Below are 15,480 nucleotides of genomic sequence, written 5' to 3'. Positions count from 1 at the left end.
CCCCCCGCCGCCGCCTAGCAGTGCTCAGCGGAAAGGGCCGGCAACGGCCCAGGGTCTGGCACATGGCGGTGAGCATGAGGCTCAGGGGTACTCACGGTTTTCCTCCCGGAATGCCTGTCAGGTTTGGAGGTATGGCTGGCACGCGCATGTGATGGTGTGGATCAAATCCAACCTACAATTTTCCCAAGCAAAACAACAAAAACATAGGAAGTTACATTAACTCATCTCAGCCTATTCAATGCCTCTCTAGGTCTTGGGAGAACACAGACTTTAAATACGATTTTAGAGATATACAGACAGATGTATCTACTGATGAAAAGACAGGATGTTTATGATTTTCGGGGTAATATACACGAAAAAAATTATTTGTATAATTTTTGAAGCTTATAATGGAAACACAGGGTTCACTACATTCATGATCGTTCACTCTGCTCTTGTAGGTTTAAAATTAAAAGTAAACCTAAAATAACAAGGACATTTCCTCTCCTTAGAAAAGTAAATGGATCTCACTGTACAACTGTGTGTAGTTTAATTTACGGATAGGACAGGTCCCTCTACAAATACCTCAAATTACATATACTACATTCAAAAATACGTCTGGCGATCCTGTGAGCCACGGGATGGGCTGGTTTCTCGAAGGCCCACAAACGTACCACCGGCGATCTCCCGTAGGCGGCGGCTGCGGCGGCAGCGGCAGCGGCCGCGCTCATCTGCGGAGAGATGTTGTGTAGTCCGGCATAGGCAGCGCCAGGACTGGTCAGCTCCCCGTTCATACCGGCGTGGGGCACGATCCCGAACGGGGTTGGATATGGACAAGGGACTGCCATTGGGGTCCTGAGGCTTGAGGCTACAGACCAAAATGAAAGGAGAGAATAGAAAAACCAAGAACACGGGAAACAATAAGGAAGTTAACATTAACTTACACCTTAAAGAAAAATAGGGTCCGGGGCTCAAATTCACATAATGTAATATTCTCAAAAATCATCAAGGCACTTGGTTCAGGTTAAATAAGTAACTCTAACAGCTTTTCATGGCTGGTTATTACTACTCTTACGGTAATGCACTGTTTAAATTGCTTTAATGTCTTCAAAACCATGAAGCATAAATACACAGAAAACCCTTCTTACTAACCCAAGGGGTCGACTCCTGGTGGTTTTCCAGGCACAGGCCTCAATCCAGGAGTGGAGTTACTGCCTGGAGTAGGTGCATCGGTTCGTGGAGTAGGGGTATTGGACTTTGAAACAGGAGTAGTAGATTTTTCATTCTAACAAGAGATGGAAGAGAATAGAGTGGCAATCAGAACACAGTTTTAATGATGATGTTAAACGTTTAAAAAGGCAAGTCAAAAGGAAAAGAGAAAGAAATGGAAAAAGTTCTTCAGGTTGGGCCTTTATTTTCCTAATTAAAAAGGACAAACCAACAAACAGAAAGAGTTCCCCGAGACCACAAAACCAACATTCAGGAGGATATGAACTGAAGCAGAATTTAGGGTAGAGTAAATGATTTCCAGGAAACTGGGTCTGAGTCAGACAGAGGCTGACAAATCATGACATCCTGTGACCAAACACTTGCTGGTTGCTTTGATTTAAGGCTGCTTGAGCTGGGTTCCTGGTGGACTGTTCATGTCACAAGAGGTTTCCCGGTTAACGGGTCCCCTTAGAACAGATCCATGCCCTGATCAGCACAGAGGAGTTGCCAATACAAGAAGGCCAGAAGGCCAAGAGAGAACAACAGAAAAAAACTTAATGTAGCCCCGTGCCAGACACATCCTCCTAATATGCAGACCAACTGAGGAACTTTCTTTCCTTCAGCTGTGAATTCAGAAGGTTATTTGAAAACTGAGTCTTTTTTTTTTTTTAAATGTTACGTTACAAGGAAATAACTGGTGAGGAAAAAGGAAGACATATACACAAAAATGCAATTAACTACAGAGCCAGAGAAGAAGGGGGTATGGGGAGATTATCCTGACTCATAAGCAGTTTCATTTTTGCATTTGTGATTTGTGGTGTGAGTCAAGGTAGACTTTTGTAAATGACAGATTATTTCTTAGATAGGAAGGGAAAATTATTGCAGTCATATATAGCTTGGTAATTCAAACAAAGCTAGCAACAAAATCACATCCCAGCCGAAAACTAAATTTACCATAAACCATAGGTGACAAAACCATCTCTGTAAGCCCAATGTGTATTTCTTCATCTTTGCTGAGACACGTTTCAATCAATTTCCCCATATCCCTCCCCTATCCTTGCAAAAAGACTCATAAAACAAACATCTATCACCGGGAAGTCAGTAAACCCATTGTGTTCCCAAAGTACTTTTGTCAATTAAACTTGAATACTGAATGTATACATATATTTGGAAATAAGAGTCCTATAGAAAAATGTGAAAAATACCAAATTTAAAAATAATCAAAGCCAATCATCTTGAAACAGGCAAGGCTAATAAGAAAGATGATGAACAGCTTACAAGGCTAAGTTCTTTGGATTTGGAGGAAGGAGTGCTGCTGGAGGATGCAATAGAGGCTGGACTGATGGGGGCATCTTTCTTGAGCAGGCGTGTCTTGTCCAGGCCATTCTCTCTCGGGGAGTGTGCTGGGCTCCCTCGAGGGGAAGATGGATCCTACGAAGGAACATCAAGGGCATTAATGCAGACAGCACATTCACGATGCTAGCTAGAGTACCTGAGTGTGGATGTTTCTAGCGGAAAGCATGGAGCAAAATGTTCTGTAATCGATAATAAAAGACGTACCACTATTGCTGAAGAAAATATTTGGTACTGAAGTCAAAGAAAATACAGTATTTATAGCACAGTTGACCCTTGAACGACATGAGCTGGATCTGCGCAGGTATACTTATATGCAGATTTTTTTCAGTAAATGCACTATAGTACTATAAACTGTATTTTCTCTTCCTTATGGTCTTAATAACATTCCTCTAGCTGTCTTTATCATAAGAATAGAGTATGTTAACACACAAAATATGTGTTCATCGACTGTTTATGTTATTGTAAGCTATTAATAGTTAAGTTTTGAGGGAGCTGAAAGTTATACGGGGGGGGCAGCATAACGTGCAGACTTGCTGAATCACTCTTTTGTACACCTGAAACTAATGTAACATTGTGTGTCAACAACTACACTTAAATTTTTAAAAAAAGGTGTGTGTTGGGGGGGGAGTTACATGCGTATACTCAACTTCATGGGAGGTTGGTGCCCCTGAAACACTGCTCCCCCATCTGCATTATTCAAGGGTCAGCTGTTACTTACTCAAAACAAAAATCAAAACCCTACATATCTACAGGTCACTTGTCAGTGAGATCTGCAGGCTGACCACATATGTCTGGTGTGCATTTATGGTGATAGCAAAAACATACTTGTACTTTTATAGAAAAGAATAGCAATAAAAAAAAAGGATCACTAATACATAAAATCAGTAATACATAAATTTCTCAGGTAAACAAAAAGTGGGTCCTTTTGGAAACAAAGCACACATTTTGAATACTAACTGTCTGGACACTAGTCATTGTTACAGTGGGTAAGAGCAGGAAGCTGAATGAGCCAGAAAACATACCTCATTAGAAACGTCAACCACCAAGTTGTCGTCACTCTTCTCGCCATCGCTGTCCTGCATTGACAAGTGACAAGCATTACCTCCTCCCCCAGCACAAACGCACAAAGGCCAGATTTACCCTGGATAAGTTCAGACTAATTCCTCTTATCTTATAAAAACAAACTGCACCCAATAGTGCTAAACACTTTACAATGTACTATGTTCTTTAATCCTCATAATGATGTTACAAGGTAGGTAATATGATGATTCCACTTTACCCTGTAAAAAACCGAAGCTTATGGCTTGCTTGTTACTCCAGAGCATCTGGTGGAAGCTGGCATGTCCAGGCTAAATCCAGCCTACTGTTGGGTGTGATTTGTTCGCTCAGTTTAAAAAACTGGGTTAAGTAATCACCATTTTAAAATTGGGAGGTGTCACAGAAAAATCCAAACTTTCCGCTTTTTTTGAGGCCTTGTAGTCCTGCAGGGCATCACCACAGGAAGCGGAGTGGGGGCTGTCTGCATCCACCCCGGTCCCATCCAGCTTGCTCCCTTCACTATGTGACCTGAAGGGTTAGTCCCTGAAGGAAAATGAACTTCAACCCATGCTAGGGACACATCTGAATGCCTCTGCAAGTTATACTCCACAAAATTCGCTTTATTCCTCAGCACAAATTCATTTTAGACATTTTAACAGGTTTTCTATGATTTTACATTTTTCCTTAACATTTTGAGTTGACCACAGAAAATTCAACCACCTTGAAACACACAGAGGGAAGCAAATACATCTCTAGAAAGGATATTATGGGACACCCACAACATCTTCTATTAGCTGCCAGATAAAGCACTCTGTTCCGACTCGCATACACACACGCACTGACCTGCACCACAGAGGACTTCAGCTAGCCAACTGAGACACAGCTCTAAACGCAACCACTATTTTTTTCTCCTAGTGGATGTTTTTTCCTCCTATGTTCTCATTTTGGTTGGTAATAGTCAAAGGGTAAAATGGCTGCTGATAAAAAGAGTAAACTGGCTTCCCCCAAAGCAAAGGTGGATGAACCTACATAACGAGCTGCAATTTCCTTTTCTTCAGTTTTCTGCTTTTTGCTATCGGAGGAGTAGTCTGTGGAGTTTCTGTGTTTCTCGGCACCTCGGAAACTGGCTGACGGGGATACCGAAGAGCTCTGGAATTAGGAAAGAAAGCAGGGTTGAGAAATGACCACCCACTTAACCGTGGGTTTTTCAGGCTTCGTGTCCTTTCTGTTCGTTAGTGCACACCTGCAAAACTGTTAGGAGGAGACAGGAGAGAAAGGAGGAGGTGAAAGGAAGAGGGCAACAGAGGTGGAGACAGAAAACCAGGAAAAGGGAATGAGGGGAAAAAAGGAACAAACAGGAAAGAAGAAACAGAGACAGGAGCAGAGAGGGAGCCAAGGAATAAAAAAGGAGGCAAGGAATAGCAAATTCAGAAGACAGAATGGGTCTGGTCCCAAAGAGATGTAGATTATTACACTGGTGAAGCAGCTTCAAAGAGGTGAGGAAGGAAGCAGAGAGGAGAGAAAATGGAAGGGAGGAAAAGGCAAACCCCACCCCCCTCCGCCCCGAGTTTGCTGGCTGATGGGAAGGCAGTAACTTAAGCTTGTACAGAGACACTGAATATGTTAGAGTCCATCTTGAGAAAAACTAGTAATTCTTCAAAGAAAAAAGAAGACAGGTACTCTTTGGGAATTTAAGTAACCCCCAAATGGTGATCACGTGACACAAAGGTCCTATCTACGGATTTTGCTAAGTCCCTTGTTTTAAGGGCATGGAAGATTCAGAATGGCAAATAAAAATAAAAACCAAACACCTGCAAAAATTTACTTTATTCCTTTCTGACTCCTACAGTTTTCATGAGCCTGCTCCTTTTTATCTCTGGAAACCCTGGAACCCCCATTAGGACCAGGTAACTGGGAATGATAGTCCCTCCCTCTTGGGATCACAGTCGGGAGCAAGCCATACAGGCTCAGGCAATGTTCATCATCTCTGCTCTTCCAAAGTGCTCCCAACTGGAGGAGGCCTACACGCCGAAAATAAACACTCAAGCACAGAGAATGCGTCTGTCTGCCATTGAGGCCAGGGGGATTACTACTGGGCACATTGAGACAGTATGAGAGCTTAAAATCATTTATGAGGAAGTGAAGAAAGCGTCAATGAAAACTGGAAGCAACCTTATGAACTGGCTAGTAACTCAGTTCCAGACACAACAAACAGGAGCCAGCTCAACACTTAGGTGAGGTGTGAGAGAGGGAGCAGGGCTGACCTGTGGAGGGTGGGTCATAAAGGCCAGAAAAGCCAAGCCCCTCAGCAGGGCACCTGCGCAGGGCTCTGAGTGCTAAATTAACTCAGGCTGGGCAGTGGAAAGAACATTTGGAGATGAGAAAACAAGTTCTAGGAAGAACAAAGTATCACCACCAGAATATCTCTTTGCCTTGCATCTAAATCAATTCAGGAAACTGTTCCATAAAGCTCTTCCTCATTGATAACTTTATTCTTCTCATATAAAACTAACCCCTTGTATGTTTTTTTCCTTTATCTTAAGTCTGATGGTAATAATTTAACATTTATGAAGATACACAACATTTACAAGGGCTTTTAAATTAACTATGAGAGGCAGTGTGATGTCCAGAACTTTTGGCTCTATATCCCATTTCACTTCCACTGAACCTTAATGCCACATTTTCTTTTGTGACTAAACTTTTGAAGCCTGTTGTTAGAGGAAAATCAATGAACTTTTTTTTCCCATGCCTGGGTCAGTTATCACACTACCAAGACATCACCCCCTGGTGGTCAGCTGCGGTGACGGCAACTCCACCACTAGCTCCAAAGGCAGGAAGGAGGGATAGGAGTTTGGTGTCAGGAGAAGATGGGAGGAAGGACAAGTGAGTGGGTTCCCAATGAGAGGGGTGGGTACCTCTAAACCCTTCCTTCCTGTATCATCCTCTCTCAGAGTCTTCAATGAATACTCTAGGTCGGAGGCACCAAACCCTGAAACTACCCTACTCATTCACCCTTAAGATTAATAGCAGAAAAGATGGCAGACGTCATTCAGTAAGGCCAAAGACCAAAGTAAAACATTAGAAGCCAAACAATTTTTTAAAAATTGGACAGCTTCTTCATGTATCTCTCTTGAGTTCCAATCCTCATTCCCAAGCCAATGCCGTGACCGGGGTTTTTTTTGTGACCATTACTCCATCGAAATCATGCTTGCAAATATCATCTGTGAGCCACGACGTACCATATTTGACGTCAGAACCCCCTATCTAGTTCCCCCCTCCTCCGGTCTATTCTCCACATTTCTAGGGTTCATATCTCCCAAAGAGAGATTCTACCACTTCTCACTCTTCCTTAAAAGCCACCAACAGTTTCCCCACTGTCCTTAGGGGAGAAAGTCCAAATATTTCTGCACATGGCCGTTTCCAAAGCCCTTCCCTCTACGCCCTAACCTTAGAGCTCAGCACCATGAGCTTGTTGTGGTCCAGCGCTCTGTGCATTTTCATTGTTATCTGTAGCCTTTTTTCCCTGGCTTATGAGAATGCCCATTTCCCCTCAGTATTTTTTTTGTTGAAATCCTTATTCTTAAGGACCAGCTCTAATGTCCCCTTTTAAAGCTCGCTCAGACGCTGTCAGGCAGAATTAATCACTCAATTCTTCTTTGTTCCCTTAACACTTTGTTCACCCCGTGAGTAGAGCACTCGCAATCAATATGTGGCTATTTGTTTACAAGGCCACTTCCCACTACAGGCTGTGGGTTACCTGGGGTGGGGCCCCCAGCACAGTGAGCAGCAGAGAACTGCCCAGAAATGTTTTTAAACATAAATGAGCAAACATCCCCTTTGCGCTCCTCAATCTTAACCTAAAATTCATACGATACATTCCCTTTCAGAAGACCACTAGGCTGAACAGTTTACACAAGAAACCATTCATTACAGTAAGACCCGAGTAGCACCGCCCTTGGGAAGCGCCGCCCTTGGGAATTAGCGGCAGGACAGTCGTGTCTCTTCCCCTCTACTCTTCTACCTACTTCCACATGCCTTCGTCCTACTCATTTGCTATTTTACAAAAGGAAGAAAAAATTGTGTGTTTGTGATTAACAACAATCTGAGCCTTTTGATTCTGAGATACTACTCAAAGTTATCTCCACTTTGTCCAAAAGGGAAAACTGATTTTTAAACCATTATAAAATACTTTCTTAAAAATTAACACTAAATGGTAACACTTATTTATTTAGATCTTTATGCTTATTTATTGACACACATGTACAAACAAGCTAGCTTCACTTTTCTTAACTGGCTGTTTCTGGCTCTGTGGGCAGTATTTTACTTGTGAAATTTTACTGCAGAACAGGGTCACATGTTGGAGTTTCCTGGTAGAATGATAAAGTAGTTAATTATCACTAGCATTTAAAGGTTAAGCTACACAATGGGCACCGGGGCAATCAGCAATGTTCTAATAACATAATTGCTCTGGAATCAAATTGGACTTGGCACAGACTCTCATCATGAATCTTACAAGTCCACCATTGAGCCACTGGAAGGCCACTTGGATTTTTACTGAGCACGTGAACAGGAGGAATTAAGTAAATACTTTTAAAGACAAAGTCCGGTTCTACTAGAAAATATTTTTATTTCTCTATCATTATTTTAAAAGCTTACCTAGGTTAGATATTTCCCTAGCTTACTACACAGGAAACTTAACTGGAGCTGCATCATGACTCTGAATAAATCTACAAACCTAGTAACATTTTCTCATTACAGCTTGATCATGTGACTATATCGGCGAATTTGTTAAGAATGGAGGGCCATAACAATCAGAAAAATGAAGGGGGGGAAATCGGAGGGGGAGATGAACCATGAAAGACTATGGACTCTCAGAAACAAACTGAGGGTTCTAGAGGGGAGGGGGTGGGGATGGGTTAGCCTGGTGATGGGTATTAAAGAGGGCACGTATTGAATGGAGCACTGGGTGGTATACGCAAACAATGAATCATGGAACACTACATCAAAAACTAATGATGTAATATATTGTGATTAACATAACAAAAAAAGCAGTGGCCAATCAAGACAAGGCAAAAGACCTTAAATGTGAATGTTTACTAGAAAGCTCTGTATTTTTAAAAATGAAACACATTATTGGGATAGTAAAAACAACAAAGTAGATGTTTAATGGAAGAAAAGAAGGGGGGCAAGCAAGGACAAACTAGGGGAAAAATACTAAAAATTTGTTAAGCCTTATTATATGGAAATCCCAATTGCTTTGAAAGCAAAAGATAAGCCTTAAAACAGTTACTCTTAACGTTACAAATCATATTTCATCTCAAAATGAGAAAATTCTAGATCCTGGTTTGAAACCCAACCAAGACTTTACTAAGGTTATTGACCAAGTCAGACTAAAAACGGAGACCTCCCGCAATTGAAGTGGATGGCCCCACCCTTTCACCTTTACTCTTCTGCCACCTCAAGATCAAAGATGACCATGTATGACAAAGAGTTCTATAAAGTACACCCCCCCCCCAAAAAAAACAAGAGGTAGTGTTGTTACAATTAGCTAGTTTTAATAACAGGTAGCACAGATTTTACTAGCAGGCAATAGCATCTGGCTGGAGTCAGACTGCCTGTCTGGATTTGAGTCTAGAGTTTTCCACTTAATAGCTGTGTAGCCTTGGGGATATTGCTCAGTCTCAATCTCTGTAGTCTGGGACAAGAACACCCCGCCCACTCCCTCCCTGGGCTGCTTTGAGGACTAGGTGAAAGAATCTCCATAAAGTAATACAAGGCACAGTCCCAGACAGATAACCGAGCCCCTCTGCAACAGCAACTCGGCACTGGGGCTGCACTGCACGCTATTTACTACAGAGCTAGGGTGGCTCTTCTATTTTAAGCCTCACATAAGGACTATTCTCGGCTTCTGTGTAGCACTACCCCTCAGCACAGATATACAGATGGTCCATAATGATGGGGTTTCAATAGGCTGCTATTAACCAAAACACATCTCCTTTAAACACAATAAGGTTTTGGTTCAATACTGCAGGCAGGACTATAAATACCACCTCCATATCGAACTTTCTAATTTGATTTCAAATGCACATCAAGCTAATTCTGCTTGCCATCCGTGTAAGTTCGTATGTCCCTATTCACTTAACAAGATTCCAACCAGAAGGAATGGTTGGACGACCATGATCAAAAACTCTAAAACTCACTTGTTATGGTTTGTCTGTTCATCAGCTACAGCCTTCCAACACCCCATCTACTTGGTACCAAAGGGTAAATCCATTTTCAAACAGATAAAGGGGATAATAACAGGGCAAGAGATAACCACAAAAATCTGGCTAGGGTTTTGCCCTCCCCTTACAATTGTTGTCCAAGGCCTACTTTACTCAAAACCAGCCCAGTTTAGAAGATAAACTTTACTGCTAATCGAACTGTAGTTCATTCAGTACAGGAATTAGTTTGGGTCAGGGACAATTCAGAAGGAGTTGGTTAACGGCAGCAGGGGGGAGGGCAGGACAGAGAAGGCAGGCTCAAGAGGCCTGTTGACCCTTCACTGATGCCATAACTGAAGTCCTCAAGCATCATTTCCTCTGTAACAACAACAACAACAAAACAGATGACTAAAACAGAAAGGAATATTGTTGACTCTCTTGAATTCAGGAAGGCCAACATATTACCTGAGATCAGCAGAGACTCGGCCCACTCCCCCTCCTAAGCAGAAGGGCCTTCATTAGGAGGAGCCCTACAATCATGAGCCACCCTGGGTCACTATGTTCACTAGTCCTCAAAGCATTTCAGAGTTATGAAAAACTTTCAACAAGTTCTGAAGTAAAAGTAATACCCTCAATAAACCTATATATACCAAACATAGTACCATACCCCAGTGCATTTCTGACTGAGGTTTTATTGTACAGTAGTATACAAAATGTTTGTATTTCTATTCATACAGTTCTTTATAACTAATAAAACATTTTAGTATTTACTATCCCACCTATTAAAAAAACAACCAGCAGAGATGGAGAAAATAATCCGCAGTTGGGAAAAATTAAAAAATAAAAATTATTTGGTTAAAATATACACATCTTACATACTGACTCATAACATGCAAATTTATGTAAATTAGCTTAAAATTTATAGCATGCTCATGGTGAAAAACCTGAATATGGTAGCGCTCTAAGCCAGTCACTGGTGTCCGTTTACTGCTCATTTCAGTAAGACTTTTTTTTTTAATTTATTCATTCGAGACACCAGAGATACAGAGAGAGAGAGAGAATATGAGCAGGGGGAGCGGCAGAGGGAAGGGGAGAAGCAGGCTTCCCGCTGAGCAGCGAGACCGATGCGGGGCTCGATCCCAGGACCCTGGGATCATGACCTGAGCTAAAGGCAGACGCTTAACCATCTGAGCCACCCAGGTGCCCCTCAGTAAGACTTTTTTTTAAAAATAACCTGCTTGATTAAGGAAGTCATTAAAAACACAATCTGTATATAACCCTCACAGAACTTGCTTTTTCCAAATTAACATAAATCAAAATTCACCTTCAAAAATGACCGGGACTTTCTGAAGACCTGCCCTTGGTAAAATATAATCTCTGTATAAAGTAATGAATAAAATGAGTAAAATATAATCTCTGTATAAAATATAATCTCTGTATAAAAAAGTAATGAATCTGTTCTTAATAAGTGTTTCACCTTCTACAACATATCATAAACAATGCGTTCTTTAAAAATGTTCTATTGTTGTCTTTGTCTTTCTACTTCTCTCCTGATACTTGGGGCAGAATAAATTTCTCTGGCAGATAATCAAAACAAGAGGAACTGACAGAGGAATGATTAAGATGAAAGGCAGTGTCCACAATGGTTATGGTATGGGCATGAGGGTCAGACAGCCCTGGGTTCCAAACTAGACTGTACCACCAGCTGTGTGACCTTGGACAAGTTAATGAACTTCTCTAAGCTTCCAGTTCCCGAGTGGATAAAACGAGGCTCACCGGAGTACCTGCCTAGAAGACTGCCGCCAAGATGAAGGAGAGCGCATGTTGGGAACACAGTAGCTAGCCTCATGAAGAGCTACAACTCCTATGCTAATGTGAAACCACCACACAATCTCAGTCTACTTATGGGCTCTTTGAACAAGTAGTTACTGAACACCCGCTAAAGTACAGAAATACAAAGATGAATGAAATCTACACCCTTGCCCTCCAGAAGGCTCCCTGAGTTCAAAATACTTAGAATACATAAGTCCTACATATTTTTTGCTTCATGCAGTAAAATATATAGCACTTCAATATTTAGTCATTCATGTTTTGTTTCCATGGCTTCAGCATTATGTATTACTTGGTCAGGATAAAATGCTATAATAATAAAGGTATCAATAAAATTGATTTTAAATTAGAACATTATCTTAATGTCCTCCTGGGGTTTCTTGACTGTTATTTCCTCTTCCTGGAATAAAGCTGTTGGCTCCACCCCAGAAATTTCATTAAATACAGTTACTTTAGCTGGTGAGCTGAGCTGCTGGAACATGATGCTTTGACACCAAAGATACAGGTTTGATCCTTGTGTGGGCAGCTTAGCTTCCCGCTCTTGATAGCCAACTGTCTGCTCTTGGTCTGAACGGCAGGTCACATGAGCACGCAAACTGGGAGAACGAGAAGGGACAAGTACATCCCCTTACCACTGATGGAGAAGTGAGCCCACAGATAGTGCATAAAAGTCCCATCTTTTAATCCAGCTAATCATCCCAAAGCCACCGCAGAGCTCTTCAATCCAATGGGCCTCTTCAAAGTTCACAAGACCTAATGTTCCTACATGCATTTGTTCTCCACCAAGAATTCCCTTCCCTCATTAACAGAGACTCTATAAATCTTGTATGCACTTTGTAAAATACAGTCACATGCACCTGCCATGTCCTCCTGGGAATTTTTTTTTTTTTTGTACAGCAGCCATAAAATATATCTGAGGTCACTCATTCACCTACCGCTTTATAATCAATGTTACTAAGTCTCACTGACAAATACGACGTAGTACATGAGGTTGACTGCCCTAAATTAACAAAAAGGGGGGACTGGCAAAAATTACCTTCCTTAATTTTCTGGGAAGGTGAATTGACTTTAGACCTATACTTGCACTGCGTTCTGTTCTTGAATCAAAGTATCAACGTACTTCTAACAGCTGCTTTGAAAGAAGCTGAAGTAGAGTAGCCGCTCAGAGAAAATAAGTGACTCAGCTTGAAGACTTGGCAAGCTCTATCTTAATGGACCAGAATCCTCATTTTAGTAACTATTAAAATTTATCGGAAAAGAAAGTCTTTTCATGTTGCTATTTTTTCCAGTAAACTGTTTTAATCTATTTGAAAGGCTAAACATTTTTTTCTTCCAAAGAGTGTTAACTCCACAGAGTCTCATATATATTCTTATGTATTATGTATGCAAATATACTCTACAGTATCGAAGGTAATTCAGCAGGAACACAGAAAGGCAACAATAGTATATCAATTTAAAGGGAGGCTGCCTAACAGTTTTGAGAGGGCTAGTAAGAAACCTCAAGTCTTCTTCATACCCCCCCCCCAATGTGGCAAAAAACAGCTGGGACAATTTGGTCTTAAGGTCCTTCATTAAAACACTAAAGTTTGTGCTCTAGAACACAACTAACAAACAGAAATATAACACGAGCCATGTACATATTTTAAATTTTCCTAGTAGCTAGATTTTAAAAATTTGAAAACAGTACAATTAATTTTAGTCATATATTTATTTATTTAAGCCACTGTATCTAAAAATACATCAGCATAAAATCAATATCAAAATTATGACACATTTTACATGATTTTTTTTTTTTTTAGTACTAGGTCTTTAAAATCTGGCCTGTATTTCACATTTGCAGCACATATTGACTTGGCCTGGCCACATTTCCAGGGCTTGATAGCGACATGTGGCTTGTGGCTACTATACTGGATGACACAGGCCTCAAAGATCTTAAAGGCACAACAGGAATCACGCCCCTTACTACAAGCATCTGGCAATTTATAGAAGCACAGGCCGGACCTGCCTACTGCCTAGTTTCTCCAATCTGAGTTCAAAGTCTCTTTGTCAGAATGCTGGACACCCCATACTCTCTTTCATCTCTCGGTGTGGGCTTCTGCCAAGAACTCTTCCCCAGCCTCTGAGTGGCTAGCATTTTCCACCTTTTATGTCTCAGCTTAAATGCCACTTTCTCAGAGAGGGCTTGTCGGTGACATTATCCAAGGAGATCTCTCCTGGAAATCTCTATCATAATCCCTTATTTACTTCCTTCCTAACATTTGTATCATGGCCATTATTTTGAATATTTTCTTGTCTCTTCTACTTGACTATAAGTTTCACAAAGGCAGAGACCCTCCACTTGGTTTGGTGCCTCAATTAACAGCTCCTGAACAAATGAGTGAATACAAAACTTGATCTGCTCACGCAGTTGTGCATCCCTAAAGGCCATAAGCTCCCGCACCTTATTTTTTGTATTCTCAGCACTCAGTATTAATGATTGCCATCAGAAGAATAGCTGCATGGGGGTGGGGTGGGGGGTGATGCAGATGTGTGCAGGCACACCAAAGGAAGGAGGCAGCCTTCAAAAGTCAAAAATGGTAATTGTGAAAGTGATACAGTGACAAGACGATTTTTCAGGACCATGCTGAAGAGACACCAAGAGAAAGCAGTGGAAAAATTAAAACTGGAACAAAGGTCAGAAAGATGCCAGGTGGAAGAGAGGGTCAAAGGTGGCACCCTTTCCCTGTTTGTTTCCCACCAGCAAGGGCACAGGCCCCCTCCCCCAAGGTCAGCACCAGGATCTGGCCTCTGGGTGGACACACAAGAAATATCTGTTGTTGCATAAACATATCAAGGCCACCAATTTTTCTTATTCTAAAAAAGATAAATCTTCCACATAAGGGAGACATTTTTCCACTGGCTCTCCTTCGTCTTTCATCATGTACTCATCCCTGTCTGTGACCAGGGAGAAACAAATCGTACTCAGGCCTAACCACCAAAAAGGTAGGATTTAAACGAGTCCTGCCTGACAGTCGGACCACACGAAGAACGCAGACATCAGCAGTTTCTCTGTGGCCGCGCACTCAGAGTACAGTGATCCCTGGGGATCTCCTAGAAGGTTTCTCTCCCAAGGAGGTATGTGGTAAGAGGGGGAAAAAAAAAAAAATCCCTCACTACTCCCTTTTTTTTTTTTTTTCTGGATAGTAAGTCACCACACACAGGTGATGAAATAAAAAGCCCAATATAGGGCAGACAAGAGATAATACTTTTTTTTTTTTTAAAGGAGCTTTACAATGGCTGATTGTTAAGTCACAAAGGACTATCTAGAGTTTTATGTAAATTTTAGTATGTAAAGCAACATAAAGCATTAATATCAATCAGTTTAACAAAGTGACTTCAGTATACTGAGGAATGAAAACAAACCAGACACAGATACTTAAGAGACACAATTTCAAATCTTTCCAAAGAAACGATTTCAAGCAGCAGCTTTCATTTGACAAGTAGGTGCAAAGATGCAGGGCTGACAAAATACATAAAACATTGGAAGAACAGGTTGATTTACCAAGTGTGTGCCAAGCAAGATTAGTCTGGTCTACCCAGGAAATGGCATTCCACTAACCCGTGCTGAGATGCTGACAGGGGAGTCCGTTCATGGTCTATTCCCACCCCCCTCCCACCATTCGATCACAGGTCTAAGAGCGAAATTTAAGGGAACTACAGATGTCTCAGAGCTGTCTACTTGCCACCCCAAACAACTGTGAGTGCTGGTCTGTTCTCCTGCTTCTCTGACCTTTCCTCTTTCCTTCCCTCCCACTCCTCACCTGGCCCCTGCCCTGCCAGCGACACCTCTGTCAGTACTTAGTCTGGCTGGGGGCACTGTGGGCTA

At 41.6% G+C, this 15,480-nt stretch overlaps 1 protein-coding gene across 9 annotated transcripts in view; it reads right to left on the bottom strand.

Annotated features, from left to right (window-relative positions):
- The window catches only part of TLE4 (TLE family member 4, transcriptional corepressor), a 141,722-nt gene that overhangs the window by 17,287 nt on the left and 108,955 nt on the right, over positions 1 to 15,480 (bottom strand). For all 9 annotated transcript variants that reach the window (XM_028090373.2, XM_028090374.2, XM_028090377.2 and 6 more), the window contains 6 exons: positions 4,612 to 4,731; positions 3,567 to 3,620; positions 2,467 to 2,619; positions 1,132 to 1,264; positions 654 to 847; positions 96 to 172 (listed from right to left, as the gene is read on the bottom strand). In XM_028090373.2, the coding sequence (XP_027946174.1) occupies positions 96 to 172; positions 654 to 847; positions 1,132 to 1,264; positions 2,467 to 2,619; positions 3,567 to 3,620; positions 4,612 to 4,731 (731 nt within the window). The remainder of the gene's footprint in view (positions 1 to 95; positions 173 to 653; positions 848 to 1,131; positions 1,265 to 2,466; positions 2,620 to 3,566; positions 3,621 to 4,611; positions 4,732 to 15,480) is intronic.

The sequence above is a fragment of the Eumetopias jubatus genome, unplaced genomic scaffold (genome assembly GCF_037043125.1).
Source record: "Eumetopias jubatus isolate StellerSeaLion01/CBP00866 unplaced genomic scaffold, mEumJub1_p1.0 scaffold_15, whole genome shotgun sequence".
NCBI lineage: Eukaryota > Metazoa > Chordata > Mammalia > Carnivora > Otariidae > Eumetopias > Eumetopias jubatus.
This window is presented reverse-complemented; position numbering and strand designations above follow the sequence as displayed.